This window comes from Pogona vitticeps, chromosome 6 (assembly GCF_051106095.1).
Source record: "Pogona vitticeps strain Pit_001003342236 chromosome 6, PviZW2.1, whole genome shotgun sequence".
Taxonomy (NCBI): domain Eukaryota; kingdom Metazoa; phylum Chordata; class Lepidosauria; order Squamata; family Agamidae; genus Pogona; species Pogona vitticeps.
Window position 1 is genome coordinate 45663834 of NC_135788.1, and position 24782 is coordinate 45688615.

At 41.4% G+C, this 24782-nt stretch overlaps 1 protein-coding gene across 7 annotated transcripts in view; it reads left to right on the forward strand.

Annotated features, from left to right (window-relative positions):
* The window catches only part of RBMS3 (RNA binding motif single stranded interacting protein 3), a 1057118-nt gene that overhangs the window by 809903 nt on the left and 222433 nt on the right, over positions 1-24782 (forward strand). For all 7 annotated transcript variants that reach the window (XM_073003441.2, XM_078377327.1, XM_073003440.2 and 4 more), the window contains one exon: positions 19626-19783. In XM_073003441.2, coding sequence (XP_072859542.2) covers positions 19626-19783 — 158 coding nt within the window. The remainder of the gene's footprint in view (positions 1-19625; positions 19784-24782) is intronic.

The window sequence follows — 24782 nt, forward strand, 5'->3', positions numbered from 1 at the left end:
CCTTTCAAAAAATATGGAAGTACTCATTCCTATCATATCAAAGTGACAAGTGTCCTTTATGCTGAAGTGGTTTAACAGATTATCGTAACTATAGGTATAGTATAATTATAAGTATAGGTCACTCACCATCACTAAAATGTCATTACTTTTTTTTCCTCAGGACTCAATAACAATCCTTGCAGTACCAAAGTCAAGCCTGGGCTTCTGCAGGTCGAAAGCCGCCTATAGGTGTACTGAGTTAGAAGGCAATGATATGGCTTTTGTTGGGGGGGCAGGAGGGATAGGGAGAAGGGGAGACTTTAGCGTTCAATCTCCCAGCCTACACCCACTGACTCCTAGACAGAAAGCCGGTTTACTATAACAGATGTGGGGGAACCACTGTGTAATAAATTCTACAGTCCTTTGCTATTTTTTTTAGTAATTCAGCACACCTATATTAACTATTGTGCAGCATCTTTTAATTGCCCCAAGCACACCACATTTCTTGTTTACTGTTGCTGTTATTCAGAACTGTGAGAAATAGCCTTTGTCTCATTCAGCATTGTCTCAAATACAGTGGTGCCTCACTTAGCGACGTTAATCCGTTCCAGGAAAAACGTCGCTAAGTGATTTAATCGTTAAGCGATTTTAAAAAGCGTTTAATACGTTCCTATGGGCTAAAAACCTATCTTAAAGCGAAATTCCTCCATAGCGGCGGCCATTTTGGGTGCCTCTAAAGCGAGGCAAAACCGTTTTGGAACCACCGCTGTGCTTCCTCCAGGGAGACTGAGGCACCGCCGCTGCCACCCCGGCCGAGAAAGACCCTCTGCGCTTGCAGCAAAGGTTGCTGCAGGCGCAGAGGGTCTTTCTCGGCCGGGGTGGCGGCGGTGCCTCAGTCTCCATGCCAAGGCTGGAGTTGAAAGGGGTGAGGAGAAAGAGAATGAGAGAGAGCTTGCGGAGGCAGCGGTTTGTGAAACTGGGTTCCCCTTGATCTTTGCAAACAACCGCCCATCAGCTGTGCTTCGGACTGCTCTCTCTCTCCCCTCCCAGCCTGGGCTGGAGCTGGGAGGGGAGAGAGAGCAACCGGAAGCACAGTTAATGGGCAGTTGTTTGCAAAGATCCCGGGGAAGACAGCTTCACAAACAGCCGCCTCTGCGTGCTCTCTCTCTCTCTCTTTCTCCTCACCCCTTTCAACTCCAGTCTCGGCAGGGAGACTGAGACGCCGCCGCCACCCCGACCAAGAAAGACCCTCTGTGCCTGCAGCAACCTTTGCTGCAAGCGCAGAGGGTCTTTCTCGGCCAGGCGGCGGCGGCGGCGCGGTGCCTCAGTCTCCGTGCTGAGGCTGGAGTTGAAAGGGGTGGGGAGAGGGAGAGAGAGCACGCAGAGGCGGCGGTTTGGGAAGCTGGCTTCCCTGGGATCTTTGCAAACAACTGCCCATTAACTGTGCTTCGGGCTGCTCTCTCCCTCCTCCCAGCTCCAGCCCAGGCTGGGAGGGGAGAGAGAGCAGCCCGAAGCACAGCTGATGAGCGGTTGTTTGCAAAGATCGCAGGGAAGCCAGCTTCCCAAACCCGCGCCCATCAGCTGGGCTTCGGGGCTCTCTCTCTCCACCCCTCGCAACACAGCTGATCGGCGGGGCCTTTGGGGGCCTTTGGGATGATCGTGGGGAGGCGCTTCCCCACGATCATCGCAATGCGGTTTTCCCCCATTTAAAACATCGCAATGCGATCGCAAAAACTCCATCGGTGTGCGAATTCATCGTTAAACGGGGTGCTCGTTAAGCGAGGCACCACTGTATGTATATCACTACTGAATTTCATAATAAAGGTGTAACAAAGAGGAGTAAATTCCCTTGTCCTCAGCCACCAAAAAAAAAAAAAAAGGAGTGGAAAAAAAGTAAAAAGCTAGGGAACATTTTTTTACATATGAAGACACCTTTTTGCTCCTACTTGAAAACAGCAAAATCATCACTTCTTTAAATCATCAGCAGCAAAAAGCAAACAAAAACCACTCTTCACACACCTACCTGTGGTTTTGTAAACACAAAACCTTGTTTTTTGCATAGAACGCCAGATTTTGTGTGCAGCATACAGGGTTATTATGTGGAAAAAATTGTAGTTTGTTTGTTTTTACAAAAAAAGACCAAGGTGCAAAAGCAAACAGAAATACAGTCTCCCCCCCCACACACACACAGAGAGAATTCTCATAGTCTTGCCCAGTGGGGAGAAAGCTTTTGACATGTTTCATTCTTGTTTTTATAATGAAACTTATATCTCTTTCCATAGGAACAATTGTATGTTGAAAGCGAGAGAGCGAGAAAGAGCACATGATAAACCCCTTTTCATGACTGTTTCAGCCCAGTTAACCTACTTGTGACTTCATGTCCACTAAGATTCACTTCCATGTTCCTTTGCCATTGGAAGAGAGTCAGGTGGTCTTGAGAACCATGGCCTTCTTAGTAGCGATGTCCCAGGTTGGAAACTTTGCCGGGAGAGGCCTATACTGTACCTGGCTGTCTTGCTCTCCACTTTCTTGTGAGCAAATAGGGACAGTTTATTCCAGCATACCTTTTAGCAATTTTATATTGTACATGTAGATGCGATTTATTTATTGCTTTTGCTATTTCAATTAATGTTCAGTGTTTTAGTCTAATTGGTGAGTCAACCTTGAGTCACTGACTGAAGTATAGCATAACTTTCCCTGTAATAGCTAATAGTAGCTGATACCCCAAATGAGAAAGAACATTTTCTTCTTCCCTCATTATCACCTTTTCTTACCTCCAAGAGCCTAGTTTTTATCCATTGTTGAAAACGAGGCACATTGGCAGATTATTAACAGGAATGCACCATCTGAATTTTTTTTTTTTTACTCTCCCAGCTAGCAATGGGACAGCTTTGTTTTTGAACAAGAAGCTATGGCAGAGTTAGGCTAGTTAGTTATGGAAGAGGTAGCTGTGTTAGTCTGTGCAAGCATATCAGGCAAAATAAAAAATCTGATAAAGTGGACATGTCCATGAAAGCTTATGTTAAAATATAATGGTTATATTTTATATATCTTTAAGGTGCTCATTCACAATAGACAATCTGCAAGTATCACAATAGACAGAAAATATTCCAATTATGAGATAAATAAACAATATGAACAATAGATAAATTATATAAAATTATCTAAAAGTGCCTATTACAGATCAAAATAGATATTGTTAAAATTTTAAAACATTGCATAGAATATCTTTGCAAATCTTACAAACAGGTACAAAAACCTTGGATGAAGAACTATAGAATGCACATTGATGCCTATAAGAAGCTTCCTAGCAATTTCAGCATCTGAGCCACCCAGAAACCTAAGTAGAGGAAAAATAAGCTAAGTATGTATTTCCTGGTAGACTTTGTCTAGGGGGGGGCGGGGTAAAATCAAATAAAAGGTAAAAAAAAGTAAGTAAAGTAAAATCAGCAAGAAAACATTACCTGTTCAATTGTTTCAACCATGACAGCATTAAAAGAGCAAACCCTCTCTGCCAGAGGAGTGTTGGTATGTCTCCCTCCAGCACCTCTGAGAGGAGTACTGACCATCTGATAAAGCTAGACCTATGCTAGGTAGGGTGTTTTTTTCCAGGTGATCCACATTTAGGTGTCTGAAAGTACAGGTTCTGGAATTTGTAGTCCAAAAAATCCAAATGGCACATCCTTAGTTACTAAAATGCTGTGTTGCATAACTGCAGATTTGGGTTATGTGGGTTCTTAAACTACTTTTAATATACATAGGGGTGTAAATCTGCTAGTAGTTTAGAAATTCAAGATAAGAATATTTATAGATGCACTTTCAAAAGCAAGACAGCCACTTTCATTCCCCCCCCATTTACTTATATTACTACTCTGACTCCTCAATTTTATTCCTAAAAAAATCAAACATAATTTACAGTGTGGTGATGTAGTTCAGGACTAGTAAATTGCTATTCCAGGTTTCTGCCTAAAAATAATACATTCACAGGCAAACTCTGTGGAATGAATTTTGACTAGATTCAAATATGTTTGTATCCTCTCATAAAATCCCAAGCACAAAAACCTTCATGTCCTTTATGGCTCATAAGAACTTGAGTAAAATAGGCTGAAGAGAAGAATGAATCTCTCTTTTCAAGTAATCACTTGGGATATAACTGTGGTTCATATTTGCTTCTGGTCAAAAGTTGAAACAATGAAAACAGTTTCTGTATCAATGTCCTGAACAGTGAAAATTTTGTGTTGTCTTTCATCTCATTTCTGTAACCAGGAAATGCTTGTGGTGAGTCAAGGGTGGAAGGAGACTCATGGCAAAGTAATTAGAATATACATAGAGATTAATTTGTTTACAGTTGTTTAAATGTATGCCTAGAGATGGAAAAGAATTTCAATGGATTGGGCAGGAAAAGTAGTATTTTTAAAATTCCCAAGATTCATTGTTGTTGTTGTTTAGTCGTGTCCGACTCTTCGTGACCCCATGGACCAGAGCACGCCAGGCCCACCTGTCTTTCACTGCCTCCCGGAGTTCGGTCAAATTCATGTTGGTGGTGATTCATGCATTTGTGAGACTTACAGAGTGCTTTAAAAGGGGAGAAAAGAGCACATGAAACAGCTTGCATCTTAAAATCCAGATATATTTTAAAAAGAAAAAATAAACACAAATATACTTCAGTCAGTGGTGAAAATGTTCACGTCTTAGATAGAATGCAGAAATAAATGTATATGGTGCAGAGGTTTCATTAAAATGCAAATCATTTTCAGTGCAAGAAGATCACAGTCTTGCAGCCTGGTGTGAAACAAGGATAGAATGAAAAGGCAGGTGGGATTCAGTTAAATGCAATGAAATTGATATTGAGATATTTTCAGACCTCTGTGTCTCACTTAGTGAACAACTCGGTGAAATAAGGCTTGCGTACTTTCTTTTTAATTTCTAACCAGCTTTGATCTGAACCATCAGTTCACCCACCCCAGTGCATTCTGTTTTGCCAGCAATTAGTGTGGCATCTCAGCCATTCTTGTTCTGTTTCCTTCCTGTTTTGTAGATGGTGCTCTGAGGCTGAATTATCTGGAAGCAACCTTTCTGACTTGCTTGTCTTACAACTTGCTGCTCTGCAAGCTTGCTTGGCCTCACAGGTTTTCTTAGTTACTTCTTAGCAAACTAGCTTCTTACCGAATGGCTTATTTTGACAGGAGGTATTCTTCTGAATAATAGTTGTGTTGTGTTTTTAAAAGTCTGTCACCTAGTGACTGAAGGTGGTGTTGGTGTTACAAGCTGCCAAGAAATTTGAATTTTATAATATATATTTAAAACCACATAAATGAGCTGGATAGCTCAGTGATTTAGGTATCGAGCAGCAGAGCCAGATGTAGAAAGTCCAGTTGTACTGGCTGCCAATCAGCTTCTGGGCACAATTCAAAGTGCTGGTTTTAACTATAAAGCCCTAAATGACCTGGGTCCAAGTTGTCTCAAGGACCATACAGTATATCCCATTATGAGCCAGCTTGGGTGTTAAGAGCCAGCTTGGGTGTCTTCTCTTTCCGGGCCTCCCTCAGCGTTAGGCTCCTCAGCCTCACCTCCTGGCTCGCACGAGTGACACGGGTAGATCTTGGTGGGAGTAGGCATTCCGCCAGATATTGAGGCCCTAAACCATTTAGGGCTTTATATGTAAGCATTAGCACTTTGAAGTCGATGCGGAATCGGATGGGCAGCCAATGCAATGCGGCCAGAGTGGGCGAAATATGTTGGAATTTTCTCACTCCACTAAGTAATCTGGCTGCCGCATTCTGCACCACCTGTAGTTTCCGCAGCAGCCTCAAAGGAAGCCCCACATAGAGCTCATTATAGTGGTCTAATCTTGAGATTACGAGCGCATGTACCAAGGTGGTGAGCGCCCCCACATCAAAGTAGGGCCGCAGCTGGGCTATCCGCCTTAGATGAAAGAAGGCGGTGCGGACCACCGATGCCACCTGTGAATCCATGGTGAGCACTGGGTCCAGATGGATCCCCAAGCTGCGGATCCCATCCCTGACGGGCAGAGTCACCCCCACAAAGGAGAGGGAGTTTCCCAAATCCCCAACTGTGGGAGGACCCACCCTCAGTACCTCTGTCTTGTCCGGGTTCAGCCTCAGCCCGTTCTCCTGCATCCATTTCAGTACGGTCTCCAGGCAGCGCTGAAGGCACAGAACAGCATCTCCTGCAGTTGGCAAAAAGGAGATGTAGAGCTGAGTGTCATCTGCATACTGATGGCACAAGGCTCCACACCCCCGATGACCCCACCCAGCGGCCTCATATAGATGTTAAATAGCATTGGGGAGATGATCGACTCCTGTGGAACCCCACAGTTGAGGCTCCATGGGGCCGAGACTCTCCCCAAGCTGCACTCTCTGGGGACGGTCCTCCAAGAAGGAACGGAGCCAGGCCAATGCCAGGCCACCTATTCCCAACTCGGAGAGCCTCCCCAGGAGGATACCGTGGTCAATTGTATCAAAGGCCGCCGAGATATCGAGGAGGACCAGCAGGGGGAGGCCCATCACCCAGACCAATTCCGGATAGGTCACGTACTATACGGAAAAATTCCGCCTGCTGATTGGACGCCTCGCTTATCCAGTTAGCGAGGTATGATCTACTGGCAGCCTTTACCTTGGCAAGGTAAAGGTTAGTAGCGACCTTGACAGCTATCCAGTTAAAATCTGTCAGGTCCTTTCTCCATTTGCGCTCTAGCCGTCTCCTGACCCGCTTCAGCGCCAATCTATGTTTGGGTTATGCAAGCCAGGTCTGCATCCTGCTCCAAGATAAGGTCATGAATTACTTAGGCCTTATTGGATACAGACCTGGCATTCAACAACACCAGGCGTAGAGTGGAGGGACGACTGGTCTGGCTACCTCGATTCTGGGGGTTGGTCACCGTCTCAGAACAATGGACAGCTTTTAAGCATCTGTCCGTCGTTCTTCTAACACGAGCGGGGACGGTGCCAACGCCATATCTCCCCCTACCCGTGATCACAGAAATGTTTTGGGGCTTCCTTTATATATATATTCACATCATTAAAATATGATATTTAAAACTAAGAATGATGAGTAAAGAGTTCTTATTGAGTACTCATTGTTCTTAGTTTTAAATATCATATTTTAATGATGTCAACCATCATTTTAAACTTTTAAACTTTAAATATTATTTTTCAGTGTTGTAAGCTGCCTTCGGTCCTTTTCATGGAGAAAGGTGGGGTAAAAATATTTTAAATTAATTAATTAATAATCAGGTCTGGTCATTCTGGGATTTGTAAAGACTGAATTCTTCAAAAATCCCTAAATTTATTGTCAAAGGTACTTTGATTCTGAGTTTATGTGGTAAACGCGCATTAGTCCAATGAGGGAGGTGTTTTTATTTTCAATATCTCTAAGGCTAGAGAAATTAGTGTTAGTGTTTTGGCTATAAGAAAGGTTTATAACTTGAGTGTCTGCTTCTGTACACAGAAATAAATCACATGGGGCTTTAAAGTTAAGAACTAGCAGCTTGAAATAAATGTAGAAACAAATAGCCAGGCATGCAAATTGTTGAGAGAGAGAGAGAATGTGCTTCATACATAAATCAGACAGTGGCATTTTGTACCAGTTCATGATTCTCAAGTAGGTGCCACATGTCTGGAGAAAGGGGTCATCCATCCTAGAAGTTGCTATAGGACAGATGTTATAGGCTAGGTTTTCCAGACAATAGTGTACCAACAATTTATGTGATAGTTTTCTCAGTTCTGCTGTTAAATATACAACTAGTTCTCTTGTCCTAGGCAGAATGAGGTGACTGCCTCAGGCAGCAGAACTGGAACGTCATGAAAAGTCCCCCCCCCAAAAAAAAAATGTCAGGGAGAAATAGCTTTATGAGATTAGCTTCCTCATGAGACAGTATGATGGATCATGTGTTGGGCTATAGGCATCTTGACCGGGATGAGTGAGCGCTGGCATCAGCAGCAATATATCTTGGGACAGCACCAGAGAAACTTGTCACATAGAGAAAACTGAGCTGCTCTGGACTGTCCGTAATAAGCAATGCTTTATTAAACTGCCATCCAGCCTCCTCGACTGCAATTCTGACTTTAATCACAGACAGCAAGTGAAACAGTAGCTTGAGTTCAGTCCCCCCATTTCACTCATGAACACTGTGCATGTGCATTCATTATGTGTCAATGGCTCTTTGTTCACTTCAGTAGACGCATGCAGCAGCTTCCCTTATGTATACAAAAAATGACATTACCCCTCTCAGAAGAAAATGCACAAGTAAGGTTGGTCCTACTATAGATGGAGAGATGCAAGTTGCCTCAGTCAGCAGATGTTGTTCTGCTCCCTAAACCTGTTCTGAGGGATGCAGAACAGCTGCAGGGAGACAGAGATAAATGTGTTGTGCCACTTGCTCTGTGCCTGGTAAGCCAGCCTGCCTTTATGTATAGTAGAAAATGTTATCCTGTCTCCAGTGTTGAAGAAAGACATGACAATCTGTCTGGTCAACTGTTTTAGATAGAATTAGGAGAGGACAGTCCTTGTCCTTTGCCTCAAGTAACAAAATATCTTGGGCTGTCCCTCTGTATCCTGTGTATCCTGGAAGCTATGAATCCTGGCACAAACATAGCGCTAAATATTGGACCAGGTACTTGGAGTTATCTGGAGGTCAGGTGCATAACCATGTGTAGCTAAGAGGGGTTAACAATCTGGCTTGGATTTAAAAGAATATAAAAACTAGGTAACAAGATTCTGCATCAGTTTATAAATAGTTCTGGTTAAGTGAGGTCAATATTTTGTGCTCAATAAAAAGAAATACCAACAACCACAGATCTGATATTACATTTGAGCAGCACAGTCCACTGCAGGCCCCCTTGCAATTGAGAATGGGAAGAAAATCCAATGAATATTGACAGATAATATGTATGATGGAGGGCTCTGCAACAAATATAATAAATGGACCAATTAGAGTTTCATTTTAAGCAATATCTCATTTCAAAATATGGAACATAAACAAATTTACTCAACTCCAGTCTCCATTCATTCATTTAGGAGACTTTGCTGGTACCTGCAAACTGCAAAAATTAAATATTAGTACAGATAATTTAAAAGTTACAGTAGAACACTAAAATGCTTTGTTTAATTTATTTCACTTTTTCTCTTCAGGAGTCAATACTGTATTCTTGAAATGGTTGATTATTTGAAATCATTACCCTCTTATTTAGACAAATGATCTCTTCCTTTGAAGCAATGATTAGTGATCAGTGATTTTCCATTTGACAATGGTGTTCCATGATCCACGCAGAAGGCCTCTCTGCCTAGCTATATTGAGGAATCACTCAAACCAGGCTGTCTCTGGTTTGTCGGTTTGTTTGTTTGTTTTGATTAAAGGAGGAAAACAGTGTTTAAGTATTTGTATCTTTATGTTTTCTTAGGTAGCACCTGACATAATTCCGCAGGCAGCACCAAAAAACAAATTTCAACATTTCTGTCTTTGTCCGTCACAAACGTTTCTCTTGACATTTGTGCATGCTATAGAAATCCCTCCCATTCTGCAATGTCATTAAAAAATTTTGTCCTTAAAAAAAATGGGTGGCAGTATTCCATTAGCTGCCTGGAGAGCTCAAGGAGTTAGGTATCTGGGTGCAGAGCCAGAGGTTGGTAGTTCAGTTCTCCACTGTGCATCCCAGAAGATCCAGACTGTCTGGCCTTGGGCAATTTGGTCAGTCCCAGCACATTTCCAGAGGAAAGGAATGGTAAACCACTTCTGAGTATTCTCTACCTAGAAAACGCTTAAAAGGACTGTCATAATTCAGAACTGACTGGATTGCACATGATGATTAATATTATGCTGCTTTTTTATGACAGAAGAATTCAAGCCCCTGCCCCCCGAGAGCTGGTGTGTGGCACTTTCCTTAAACAACTTCCAGAGGTCTAGGATCTGCACTCTCTCACACACATCCTCTATAATTGCCTCTTGTGGGCTCCAGAGGGCACAGGGAGCCTTTTTTTCCAGCTAAAAACAGGAAAAAATAAAGAGGAGAGATGTGATTCTGCAGAGGCCCCAGCAGATGCATGCTGCAGGCTTGATGGTGATGCTGAAGAATTTTTCTTGCCTTGAACTACCCCCCCCCCCACACACACACATACACCAAAAAAGCCTTATGTACTGTATACTTGCTATGGCATGATGCAGAGAATTTGCAGGTGTTTGAAGCTGTTCTTTGTGCATTTCTATAAATAATTTTGAACTGTGATGTCTTTTGTATGGACAAATGATCTATTCCCCTGCAACAACTCTTAGTCACATCACGAGGTATTTGAAAGAAGTAAAGCATTGGATACGCTATCTGCATCTTTGTGTTGTTAGCTACACAAAGAGAAAAAAAATGCTAGATACATTTTGCACAAATTGCACACAGCACAATAAAGAAGTGTTTGGTGTCTTTTTCTGAGGGTAGAGAGGAGATTTCATGTGGATCTTGAGAATCCTTGACTAGCTGCCTGTCCATGTTGATGCAACCTGTCTTACAATATAAAAGACTTCAGCAAACAAAACTTCTTATGAATATACACAGGGAAAGACCACGACTGTGCTGAACTTAATGTGAACAGACTGTTGCCAGGTGGTCTCAAAATAACTTTAAATAAAATAAAATATATATTCTGGTGGTGTGTGGCAGCCATGTAATGGTCTCTAAACCTGGAGGTCCATTCTTGCCTGTGTTGATTTTAAATCTGAGCTACTTAAGTCAAGTATCTTGTAACGTGCATACATGTATCTGTAAATCATTACTGCTATCTTTTCCTGATGTTCGTTACAAAGATTCTAAGCTATACTAATCTTCCATTAACTTAAGCATGTTATTTGAATGTGTCCTAAGAGACTTGTGAGTTTCTGAACAAATATTTAAGGGGTGAATGGTCCGTTCTGATCTTGAACAGGGTTGCCGATATGCTGGAAATGAGGGCTTCCAAGGACCACCTCAAACAAAGTGGATAACACTTTCTTCAACAGCTCATTTTATCCTCCAGCACACAGTGTCGCTGGATGTGAAACTCTTGGTGCCCCTCCTCTCCATTTCAAAGTGACTTCGCCTCAGCCATGTGGAGTGTTTCAGTCTGAATCAGTTTTGATTGCTCCCAGAAGAGTTCCTTGGCACAGCTCGGCAGGCTTGACTCAGATCTTCCCCACTGGCAGCAGTGACAGCATATCTGGCCACATCCCCTGCACAAATGTTTCTAATGGTTTCTCAAGCTCGGCTCTCACAGCAAGGTGCTCAGTGCCAAGAGTTTAAAATGCTCTCATGTTGCAGTTAGTGTAAATATTGTTTTTAAAATACCATTAATTTGCTGAACTGTATCTTCAGCCAGCTCTCCTTAATCTGGCATGGATTTTCTGCACACCTGTCTTCACATAGACACATCCTCATCCATTCACCCTCCCTCCTTCACACACACATATGCACAGTCAGATAACTTTGGGCTAGAGATGGGCGACAATTTCATTTCAGTTTGGTTTTTATCAGAATTTACCACAGTTTCCAAAATTCAAAGGTGGAATACGAGGAAAACTGATTTCCTCATCCTTTTTTTTGGGATGGTGGGTGTAAATTTGAAAGCACCCCATTCTTTGAGACAGGCAGAGGGGTTCATTTCCATTGCTCCATTAGTAACAGCTCAGGTCTCCGGCACAGTTGTGGATCTGCCCAGTTTGTTTTCAGTGTTAGCTTTAAGCTAGACAATGCAGTAATCAGAAAACAGAAGGTACTTTTTGAATAGCTCTCTTTTGAGTTAATCTCCTTTCCAGGTTTGATTGAGAAGCATTCTTGGCCACTGGGTTATCGCCTGTCAACTCGCTGGTATAGGTTAAATATATCTCTGTTCATTTGCAAGGATTTCTTGGAGGCTTTTTGTGAAATTTACCACACTTCCATTTGGATCAGTTGGCTAGAATGAGAACAAGGCATTCTGGTTTCCTGCACTTGCTTTATTAAATGCTGTCTTTTAGCATCTTATCTCCAGTGCTTCATAAGAAAAAGCTGAGAGTGGTCATTCAGGGACTAGGAATGCAATGTCATTAGGTCTAATCATGGCATGCAAACGTATAGGATATTCACTTATTCACTTCACAGACAACATTTATGATGCTTCCAAGGGAGGCTCAAGCTGCATTGCTACTTTTTACATATGGAAATCAGTGTGTCTGCTTGCATGTAGTTTCTGCACATAAACATTAATCCTGGAAGAGCTCTTGTTCCATGTGGAACTTTCATACAGCCCAGCCAGGAGAATACCCACTGCATGCTTGTTATTTTCTGTGTGTAAAAAGTGTGACAGTGCAGAGTGTTTCCTTTTCTAGATGGTACTAAGTTAGACCCTCATGGTGCAGTGGTTAAACTGAATTACTGCAGCCAAGCCTCTGCTCACGAACTGAGTTTGATCCCAGCCAGCTTAGGTAGCTGACTCAAGGTAGATTCATCCTTTCATCCTTCTGAGATTGGTAAATTGAGCACCTAGCAGTGTGTAGCCTGCAAAATTAAATTATAAACTGCCCAGAGAGTGTTTTATGTACAGTGGTGCCTCGCATTACGAAAACATCGTAAAGCGAAATTTAAAAGCCCATAGGTTAAGGTTAAGGTTCCCCTTGACAATTTTTGTCCAGTCGTGTTCAACTCTAGGGGGCGGTGCTCATCCCTGTTTCCAAGCCATAGAGCCAGCGTTTTCTCCGAAGACATTCTTCTGTGGTCACATGGCCAGTGCGACTTAGACACGGAATGCTGTTACCTTCCCACCGAGGTGGTCCCTATTGATCTACTCGCATTTGCATGCTTTCGAACCGCTAGGTTGGCGGGAGCTGGGACAAGTGACGGGCGCTCATTCCGTCACGTGGATTCGATCTTACCACTGCTTGGTCTTCTGACCCTGCAGCACAGGCTTCTGCGGTTTAGCCTACAGCGCCACCACGTCCCTATAAAAGCCCATAGAAACGCATTAAAACCTGTTTAATGCATTCCAATGGGCTTAAAACTCACAGTCCAACGAAGATCCTCCATAGGGCAGCCATTTTCGCTGCCTGTATTGTGAGGAATCCGTCCAAAAACACAGTGGGGAGCCATTTTATTTACCCAGTGGCCATTCTGAAACTGCCGATCAGCTGTTGGAAAATTGTCGTTTTGCGAAGAATCGGTTCCCGAAGCAGGGAACCAATCATCGCAAAGCGAAATTCCCCCATAGGAAACATCTTTTTGCAATCACAAAAAGTTCATCGTTGTGACGTGTGCCATGATGTCACCTGCCTGTCTTGGCTAAGGCTGGAGTTTCCTGGCCTATGGCAGGGCAGGAGGTGGGTCTTAAAGGGGTGGAGTTTGTGTATATAAGGGGGGTGTGCTAAGAGGGAAGGGGTTGTTGTTGGGGAATTAGAGAGTGGGAGAGTGACAGGGTTAGATATAGGTTAGGTGATTAAGTAACTGTGTGTTAAGTAACCAAGAACTGTGCAGGGTGAAGGTCTGATAAATATAGTATACCAAGTGATTCTTTTTCTCAGTGATTTACATTTTATTTTATGTATACAATAAAACATCATTTTTATTTTAAATCCACAATAAGTCTGAAGTGTCAGGTTTATGTGTGGTTGGTGGCAGCGAAGAAGTACTGTGTGTGTGTGTGAAGGATCGTGACCTGTCATCTCTTGTGGTGACGTAGAAGGAGGTGGCAGTCACGACAATCGTTATGCAATTTCATTGTTTTATGAAGCGATCATAAAGCGAGGCACCACTGTACTATGGAGTGGTATAGAATCAGCACACTTTATGTTGAGTGTATCTGTTGAGGGAACAACTAAATGCTTCATTATACAATCTGAAGAAAAACTAGACTGTATTGTACTTAGATATCTAGTTGCACAGCCAAAGGTTGGTATTTTGATTCCCCACTGTGCATCCAGAAGAGCCAGCCTGTGTGACCTTGGGCAATCTGTACAATACAAGGGCACCCTCAAAAGAAGGGAACGGTAAACAGCTTCTGAGTATTCTCTACCTGGAAAACCCTGAAAAATGTCACCATAAGTCAGAATTGACCTAATAAAGGAATAAAATCTCGGCTGGGCAGTTGTTTTAGTAGATCACTAAAAAGTTATGGGTAGGTTTCATGATTCATAACCTTTGAGGTTTCCAAGACTTTTCACCCATCAAAGATAGTGTCTTATTTTTGTAGATCATCTTCGATTATATACCTTCTTTGCCTGATGAAGAGTTCCGGAGATACTGACAACTTGTCATATTGGTAACTTTGTAATGATCCAATAAAAGTATTGCCCAAGTCTTTGGTTTTAAACAGTTACTGAAACTTACTTAATCATGCATTTGTCTGTTGATCTGGTGCTAGAACAAAAATACTATCTTGCAGAAAAATTTTTGAAATTGACATTATTGCCACTTTTTAAATTCCATACTGAAAATCAACTAGTTTCCATTTCTGATCATTGGTCACTCTGACTGGGGTTGATGTGAATTGAAGTCCGGCAACATAATTGTTGTGCCCTCAATGAAAATGGGTATCCTGACACATCAAAGACGTACCGTCTTATAAAATGGGCAAACCCTGAAAGGTTTTTTTATTCCTAATTGAGAGTGGAAAAGACCAGCACTTTTTTTGTCATCAAATGGATTCACAGACAAAAAAAGGGTTTTTTAAAAATTAAAATAACTTATATTTTACATTTAAAACTTTTGCATTATAGATAAATTCTCTACATAAAATAAAATGCTTTTTCTGCGAAATATAAGGCTGGGTGGGTTTGTAAAAAAAATAGTTATGTGATTTTTTTTTTATTCTACAAAAGTGTCCAGAGGTGAAAAATGAACCAAAACACATATAATCTCACCCAGGGGGAGAAGATGTGTGACATTTTTGTTCTTCCCTATGAGACTGATAGAAGCAAAGAGTTGCTTTTTGAGTGTGTTCTGCTGCATTCCTTGCATAATGCTAAAACATAGTCTTTTTGGCCACAAGGAAACATATCTTGATTTCCCCCCCCCTTCCATGAAAACTATTTCATACATGTTCTAGAGCATAATGTTCATAAATTACAATATTGTGAACCAACATCCATAGAGAGAGAAAAAAGAAACACAAACAAGCCTCTTTTGCTCTCCTATGGATATGTACACATTTGGCTTCTCACTTAGTGGTCCTACTCACACCACAGCTGTCATTCCACTGCATTCACCAGACGTTCTGAAGCATCGAGTGTCAGAAAAACCTTCTTAATAGCAGTAGATTCACAAGTGTACAGATCACAGACAGATAGTCTGCATCATCCTTACTGTGTTGTAGATTTGCTCCACACTTAAAAGGGCTTTGATTGAACTTTGTCACATTCTGTATTTAAGTCAAGCAAAGATCTTCAGTCTGTTGAATGTCCTTTGAATGTCTCAAAAGTAACAGGTGGATTATGTTGATAAATTCAAAATCTGTGGAGGGAAATTCAGTCTTTCAAATGTAACTGGAATGTCTGAAACATGTATATTTCAGCATAACTAAAAATTATTTAATATTTACAAAAAATGTAAAAGTAAAAAACTGACAATTTCAGTATTGTATTAAAAGAATTTTCAGTATAACATTTGCTAATAGTTCCAAAACAGAATTTCTCTAACAGTCAGTGGAAATTGAGTTTGTATCCATCACAATACAAGTACAAAGTATACTGTTGCTGATCTCCATTCATTTCTTTAGTGTTCTTATTGTAATCACCTATTCTGTGTTGTTACTTCTCTCCTGTGATTCCTGTGCATTTGTAGAGCATGCCAACCCTTGCACTTTGATTGGCTGATTAATCAAAACTGCTAACTAATCAAATCATCACAATTTGCATAATATAATTATTGTTTTAGATTAATAGAGTTGTGCAACTGGAAAACTCTGAGCTGAGATTGTCTTTTCTAATAATGCCTTCCTTCAGTTGGTTCCAGCACCTAGAATGCTCACTATATTTGCTAGCGGCAGCACTGCATCTAATTTTCCACCTTTCCACCTGCAGCCTTGTCCAGTGGAAATAGGAATGGGAATGAGGGGCTGCAAAGTTCACCAAAGAGTCTAAGCATCTTCAAAGCAATTCTTTCACCCAAATTCACAAGATAAGAATAGTGAAATAATTACTTTCAGAAAAGGCTTGGAATCTGAAAATTCAGATTGTTCTATCTTCTGTATTTCTTTTCAGTTTTCAGCTTGCTGTTCTATTTCTATATGTTAAACATTTCCATAATCCTAAACTGCCTTTGCATGTTTTTTGAAAGATAGTGCAGATGGTATTTTAGTGCCTATAAAATGGAGGAATAGGAATGATTAAGTAGGAAGAGATACAAATGAAGATAAACTGTTTTAATCTCAAAAAGCACAGGCAAGAAATAAAGGGATATTTTGGATTCTTCTTTTTACCGTTTCATGATAAATATGAGTTTGGGGCCTGAAATGTATTTTTTAACAATAGGTAGACAGACAGACAGACAATACACAACCAATTGAAATAATTTACTATAAACCTGGGGAAGTGCCCACCAAATGGGAATAATTTTTTCCAGACCTTTAAAGAATGATAGACTTTGCATCTTTCCTTAGTGTCAAGTATGTGGATTGTTGGACTTCATAAAGACTAGAAATGAGACGGGAATTGAAGTAATGCCTTTATGTCATAAGGCAGTAATATAGAGCAGTAAAAAAGTCTTTTCCATCCAAGTCAACTTTCTGAAAATATTTTTCCTGCTCAGTTCCAAAAAAAGAGAGAGGTTGTTAAATGGAAGGCAGGAGACATAATGTTATCATACAATATGACAATTAAAATGTGTAGCTGTTTATGTTTTTTTTTTATCTCAGTTTGAGTCCCAGAATCCTTTTTTTCTGCAGTGCCCTTCTCATTTTTGGTCTGAAGACTTACGTTGTAAAATATACGCTCTGTAGCTCAAGGGTGAGCAATTTATAGCTTGCAGACCACACATTGATCATAAGCTTGCTTGTACAATGTGTAGTATTCTTAAATTTGTGAAAATGTCACTGTAAATCAACCAGTTCCTACACACACACACACCAGGATAGTTTACCTAGCCAGAAAACAAATGTTTTATCAGCAGTAGTTAAACAAATCAACCCAGAGAAGATCTATACGACTTTAGAATTACTCTTGACATATATCTTGCTGATTTTTCATACATAGAAAAGAAGTCATGGTATCTATCTATCTATCTATCTATCTATCTATCTATCTATCTATCTATCTATCTATCTATCTATCTATCTATCTATCTATCTATCTATCTATCTATCTATCTATCTATCTATCTATCTATCTATCTATCTATCTATCTATCTATCTATCTATCTATCTATCTATCTATCTATCTATCTATCTATTTATTTATTTATTTATCCATTGATTACACAACTGTATATACTGCCCCATTAGTGCATAACACTATTCGAAGTGGTTAGCAGCATAATAATAAAACATCTAGAATAGAAATCAAAATCAGCCAGAACTGTTCAGCAAGGTGGGAGTTGTATGTCCAGTCATGCTGCCTCCTGAAACAGCCTTATCAATGACTCTTTTCAACTTTTTCTGCTTTATTTTAAAGCTTATTGTACGTGGTTATTACCAGCTGTTGGCAGAAATATTGGCTGATGCTCATTATTCCAAGCTACTCTTGCTGTGGATGTGTTCCTGTGTAGTTGTGCAATACACTTCTAGTAGAGAGTGTGTCTTGTGTTAGGGATTTGTAAAGAGTCTGATTTCAATTTGAGGCTTGATAGGCTTGTCTTGTTCTGTACTTCCTGGACACTTTGTGGGGCAGAGGCAGTTTTTATTGTGCTGTCCTTATGTTGGTAGATCGTTGTGGTTTCATTTGAAAAAAAATTAAGTGAGGAGACTGCTTAGGAAGACACATACAGTACATTTCAACTTCCCAAATGCTGCCTCAACACACTTTAGCCGTTGGAAGGGATGTGTCCAAGTTATTCACATAAATTTAAAATATGCCCACATTTGGAAAAGAAAATGAGCAAAAGAAAGGATGGATGTCATCCTATAAGAATAAAACATGGAATAAGAAATGAACTGGGTGTGAGGATTAGAAAGAGAGAGTTATGTAACTTCACCCTTCATAGATACACATCTCTAGTGAGTATCATCTATGTCAGGGGTCAGGGAACTTTTTTATCTTTTACCCCCTCCCCCCAAAATTATATATACCAACATTACCCCACCCCCTCCCAGCACTGCTCCTCTGCTCTCGCCATCCATGGCTGACCCCCCTGCCTCTGCACTCACCCGGGACCTGCGGCTGCCGCCCGAGCAGCCAGTCTGGAGCTGCCACACCGCTAGGAAAGCGCATCCTTGGTGAGGAGAGGCGGGCACCGCACGCCTGGCAGATCCACCAGCCATGAGCTCAGGTGAGGCAGGGTGGAAAGGGGGCCTCCTTGCTAGCGCTCGCTCTCCCCGCGATGGAATGCCCACCTACACACAGTATCGTCGGAAATAAAATGGCTTGGAGTAATGAGGAGGGTCACGCTGCCGCAACCGTCCTCATTTCCCCCAGGATTTTCATTTTTTATCCCATTTCGAGTAATTTACGCCTGACCACTGATCTACATCTACGTATGTACTAGAGTTATTTCTTTCCCCAATTTATTCATTCATGGCAAGCCCTTCCCCAAAATGTTCAAATACTTTTCTGTCATCCGTCCGGAAATATTTTAAAATGAGTTTGAGGTTTCTGTTGTAGAAGAGTAGTCTGCTGCTGGTAAAGAAAATGCACACGGGTTTCCAAGTTTTTTTTTGGGGGGGGAAGTACACACAAAGTCTCACAGCTTGCCATGAAGCAAGGACAAGAAGAAATTATATATCTAGGATTTAGAGAAGTACAACAAAATGAAGACTCGACGATTTTCATATTCCTAGTGTTTGATCGAAGAGCCAATGTGTGAGGGGGAGTGAGTAGAATGTTGTGCTAGGATTCATGGTACCCGGGTTCAAATCACAACTTGGCCATGGAAAGTTATGGGGTGAGTAAAAGTAAACCTTAGGCATATTGATTATCATATTAGAGTCACTATAAGTTGGAAGTCATTTGACAACATATAACAGCAAAGCATCTGATACAAGCACACATTTTTTCCCTCACTAGCTTCCTCTCATCAGCACATTGTGGTAAATTCCAAAAAGGCCATTGGTGAACAAAAGTAAAGGAGATGCTGAAAGGCAACCTTGCAAAACAGCTGCAACATGGTGGATAACACAAAACATATGATGGCTTTCTACATTAAAAACAGTCTTTTTTAAAAATGTTTAGTTTATTTTCTTCAGAAGTAAGCTGTGAATGTGTTTAGCACTATTATCTTTTTACTGTATTTAAATTGTATTCATACTGTATTTAAAATGCCGCCCAGAGACCTTTGGGTAGTGTGGGTGGCATATAAGTTAAATTAATCATCATCATCATCACCACTAGAATCCATCCATCAAGTAGATGGCCATGGTGCTCGTTTGTCCTGACTGACACCCCCTCTCCCCCTTACACGTGGTGCTCTGTGCCTTTTCTGGCACAATGTCATTGCAGACTGTTCTGTAAGTGCTGAATCTAATAAGACTGTTTCTTTTATTTTAGCAACAAGAACAAGATCCCACAAATCTTTACATCTCAAATTTGCCCATTTCCATGGATGAGCAGGAGCTGGAGAATATGCTGAAACCCTTTGGACATGTCATCTCCACCAGAATATTAAGAGATGCTAATGGCGTCAGTAGAGGAGTCGGCTTTGCCAGGTGAAAACCTTGTTCTTTCTGCCTTGTATATTGGGCTTCTTCCTCTTTCTGTTATATAACCTGAAGCTTTTGCAATAGTTATCTTGTCTATTGCAGCTATGGAATATGCAGAGCATTTAAGGATAAGAAAGCTTCCTTAGATTGCATGGATGTATCATTTTATAAAGTGTGAAAGAAACACTGCTTGAAAACGTAGCCTATTTTATTCTATTTTATTTATCACAATGAGGGTAAAAGCAGGGATAATCAGTTAGCAATTCACTTTCGATTGTAATAAAAAATGTGGCATTCTGTCTAAAGGCCTGTACATTTATACTAATTGTGTTTCTTAATTTGGCACTTGGAAGGGCAGGAGTGAAAAATTATAAAATACCAAGGATACACATTTGACTCCATAAAAAACATGGAACTCTGTATCAAGACTTTGAGTAAGAATGCATAGAGTACTGGCATTGCATTTGCACTTCCTCCAAAAGAAGGAAAATTATCCAACCCTGCTATCAGTATCACCAATTTTATTTCAGAAGCCAACATACTTAAGTTAAAAGTTGTTTTTACATACATGTCTACATCGTAATGTTTCTTATACCACCACTACTGTAACAGTAACAACAATAGTAACTCTTATTGATAGGGAAGCACAAAAGGGCTAGTCAGTCTTATGTGTAGAAATGGAATAAAAAAACCCCCAAATAACAGTTCTCTCCCATCTTTCTGTTGACCTAGTTGTAATATAAACAATACGTGCTAGAGCCTGAAATACAGCTCTAGCAGCATGTGGAAGAATAGCTGTAGATTAGGAATGTAATGAATACCTTACTATTTTTTTCAGTCTGGGCAATTTTTAACATTTTGCCCTTGCAGAGATTGGAAAAATTCCCAGAACAGGAGAGGGAAATGCTGAATTTGTTGTTGTTTGTTTGCAGTTTTTGTTGATGCTGCTGCTGTTTCTCTTTTGAACCAATTTCTTGCGCAACATGGTCTTGCACTACCTGTGCCTGAAGTATTGTCCTCTGCAAGATGTTTCTGCCTTTTTTCTTGTCAAGTTTCAAATGGCTGTTTTAGTCAGCCTCGCAATGGATGGTACTCAACATTATGAAACTGAGGAGTAGAAGGGCTTGAAAGTAGCAAAGAGAGACAAGAATCTTGTTGAGGGATAATACTTTACGTACAGGGCTATCAAACTTGATCTTGGTCAGGAAATCCATGAGAAGGGCAAAAATGCTTCTGTTTGAGGCCCAAAAGGGAGGGCAGACAGATGACAATCATTACATTATAATACTGTGTGATGTAATAATACAGGATAAGTCAGGGGGCAAAGATCCATGATTGTTACCTGTGTGATTTTGCAAATAAGGCTCATCCCACCCTTCAGTCTTTGCTATTCTGTTCTTAACAGCCAAGTAATTGTCCACCATGAGCAACTCTCAGACGCAACCTAATTAACATTCAGTGTTTGCTTGCATAGCAGTGATAGGATTTAACTAGGGCTGATAAAGAGTCCTTCATGGAATGGTATATGTTCCTGTGCAGTGTCTAAGGATTGGTGTGCAAGATTTCACAGAAAAAAACTGCAGTGGTGCCTCGTTTAACGATTGCCTCATTAAACAACGGAACCGCTTGACGATGAAGTTTTGCAATTGCTTTTGCGATCGCAAAACGATGTTCCTATGGGGAAAATTCGCTTAATGATGATCGGCCCCCTGCTTCAGGAACTGATTTTTTGTTAAACGACAATTTAGAAACAGCTGAATGGCCACCCGCTGTGCAAAATGGCTCCCCACTGTGTTTTCAGGACAGATTCCCCACTTTACAGGCAGCGAAAATGGCCACCCCTATGGAGGATCTTCACTGGACGGTGAGTTTTCAGCCCATTGGAACACATTGAATCGGTTTCAATGCATTTCAATTGGCTTTTTCGTTTAGCAAGATGATGTTTTCGTAAGACAGCGATTTTCACAGAATGAATTAACATTGTTTTGTGAGGCACCACTGTAAGGGCATTTTGATGGCCATGAGATACCCCCAGGGCAGAAAGAAAAAGAATCAGTTCCATAGAAAGTAGTGGAACCAAGAAGAATCTAAACTTACAACTTTACAATAAGCTAAAGTCTTCAGTACACACATGAAATTCAAATGAGTATCATCCCAGTCTTCAGTGTTTGTTATTCTGTTCTTAAGGGCCAGGTAATGGCCATATTGGACATATTGGACATATTCTTACACACTCAAACTTAATGCTGAATAAATATATACAGTGGCACCTCGCAAGACGATTACTCCTCAAAACGACAAAGCCATATTTATTTATTTTATTTATTTATTTGATTTTTACCCCGCCCTTCTAGACCATGTCTACTCGAGGCGGCTTACAAATGTTTGACAATATGATGACAATGTTTTGCAACTGCCATTTTGCTTTGCAAAACAGTGATTTCTATGGGGGAATTTCGCTGGACGATGATTTGGTCCGTGCTTCACGGACCGTTTATTCGCAAGACGACGATTTAAAACAGCTGAGTGGCGGCTTGATCTTCGCAAAACATGTGTTTTTGGGCCCGTTTTTTGCAAGACAGCGATTTAAAACAGCTGATCGGCACTCGCAAAATGGCTGCCCTATGGGCGATCTTCGCAAAATGATGAGGTATTTTCCTCATTGGAACGCATTAAACGGGTTTCAATGCATTCCAATGGGGAAATGGTTTTCACATGACAATGATTTTGCTAAACAGCGATTTTCATGGAATGGATTATCATCATCATGTGGGGCACCACTGTACTGTATTTTTTGCTCCATAAGACACACCTGACGATAAGACGCACTTAATTTTAAGAGGATAAAAAGAATTTTTTTTTTCATATTCTCTGCTCGAAGGCTTCCCAGAAGCATTTGCTGGATTCTTTCCCCCGAGACTCCACTGAATTTATCCAACTGTTCTCGAGCATCTGGCCGTGACTCCGGCTTTAGACCTTTGAGAAGGCAGCAGCTTGGCTCCCCCACTGGCTCCCGCCAGACTCAGGTGTTCAGCTGTGGCTGGTTTGCCCTCTGCCGCTGGTGGGAGGTTTTTCTTCATGGCCTCTGTGAATGGGAGGATCAATTACATAAACTGCTTTTTTGCCCAGCCCATCCATCCCCCTTCTATGCGGGTCTCCAACCTTGGAGCCTTGAACAAATAAACACTCCCGTTCAGGCCTGGCCATCCTTGGCCCTGAATTTCCTGTTCTTTCTCTCTCCCATGGTGGGTTTTCCTAGAATCTGCTTTGTTTTCAAATACTTCCGGTCATGGAGTGGGAAGAGCTTTTCCCTCCTGTGGCTGGATTGATTTTTCCAGGGCGCCTTCAGCTGATTTAGTGCCAGCCCCCGAGATCACTCTTTTCTCACAGACCCAGGCTCTTTAGCCGGGGAGTCTGCCGATCCGCTTCTCTTCGCTCCTGGGGGGGGGCTTTGTGAACTCCCAGTGATGGAGAGCATAGGACTCCCCGGCGTCCGTTTTCCTCCGGGCCCTCTTTACGTGGCAGGTTGGCTATTCTGGGGAAAGCCCAGAGGCCTGGCAAATAGCCAGAGCCTGGGGAGCGCGCGAGAGTTGATGGGCTGGGGAGGGGGGAGAGAAAGGGAGCCACTGTGCAGCATGCACCTCAAGCAGCTTGGGTTGGGGTCAGGAGGGTTACAGTATTCACTCCATAAGACACACACACTTTTTCTCCCCCACTCTTTTTGGGGGTAAAAGTGTGTCATGGAGTGAAAAATACGGTATATGGTTTGTGCATTAGTAAAATGACTGATTTTCATTTATTTTAAGTAATCTCAGGGAACATCAAGGTTAATAAGAAATCTAATTGGGGGGGGAATACCACTGAGAGAGTGAGGGGGTGGATGCATTTCACCTTTGCCTTTATGACTTGAATTAGCACTGATCTGATATGACAACAGAATTTTGTTGGCCTGAGTTCAAATGGAATGAATATGTACTTCCAATCTTCCCTTCTAGGTTCAGGTCTATGTACCCTTTCACACCATGTGAAAGCTATGATTAGTATACACAGATTATACAATAGTAAGTTCCTGTAGATTTCAGAGTGTGTTTCTTTTACATTGTGCATCATGCAGGAAGGATAATGGCTGTTTTGCCAGCCCACACAGCATCAAAGGAGCGGAGCATCTTTGCCCCCTCCCCCTGGGCTGAGGTGCGATGGGAATCTTGCAAATTACCATCCCAGGGGATGGGTTTAGGGAGCGCAGTATATAGCCACCCTTTTGGGGGCCAGATAGGATTTTTTTTCTTGTTACCCAAATTGGCGTCTGGCTGGCAGGGTTTTTTGCCTACCCCACACTAGTATAGGTTTGTTGTTGTTTTTAGTTAATGGTTCATTTCTTGGTCACACTGGTGGGTAGTGTGGAAAGTACAAGGATCGGTGAGTTCCTAGGGAGTACGAGGGAGGTGGTAGCCTGTCTGATCTCACGGTGCTGCAAATTGTAAGGTGTTTTGCATGATTTTGTTATCAACAAAGTAAAAAAAAAAATCTCCATATGACAAGGAAGATCTGATGAGCAAGTAAAATGATTTCATGCATTCCCATATAAAGCAACATATCCTAGTTCACCACAAGTCAAATGAGTTTTCCCTGTGCTAATAAGGTGACACAAGTTAATAGGCATTTCAGTTTCACCTTTTGTCCTTGCTACAAAAGAACATTGCTCTCAAGGAAGTGTTAAAATAGCAGTGTCTGCATTCAAATGGCAAAACAAATGGAAGACAGTGAGCCACTACTACATCTTCTTAGTGGATTCATTAAGTTTGCTTCATTATTAATTTGCCAAAGGGGAGGCATATCTGGAACATTAGTTTACATTTTGAAGGCTTCGGTTTATGGCATGAATACATGTAGCAAAGACTGGAGAAGGAAAGAAGGACATGGTAAGGTGCTATGCATGCTTCTGAAAGGGCCCAGTAATATAGGCTGTACTCACCTGAAAGACGAAGACAAGCAACACAGAGGA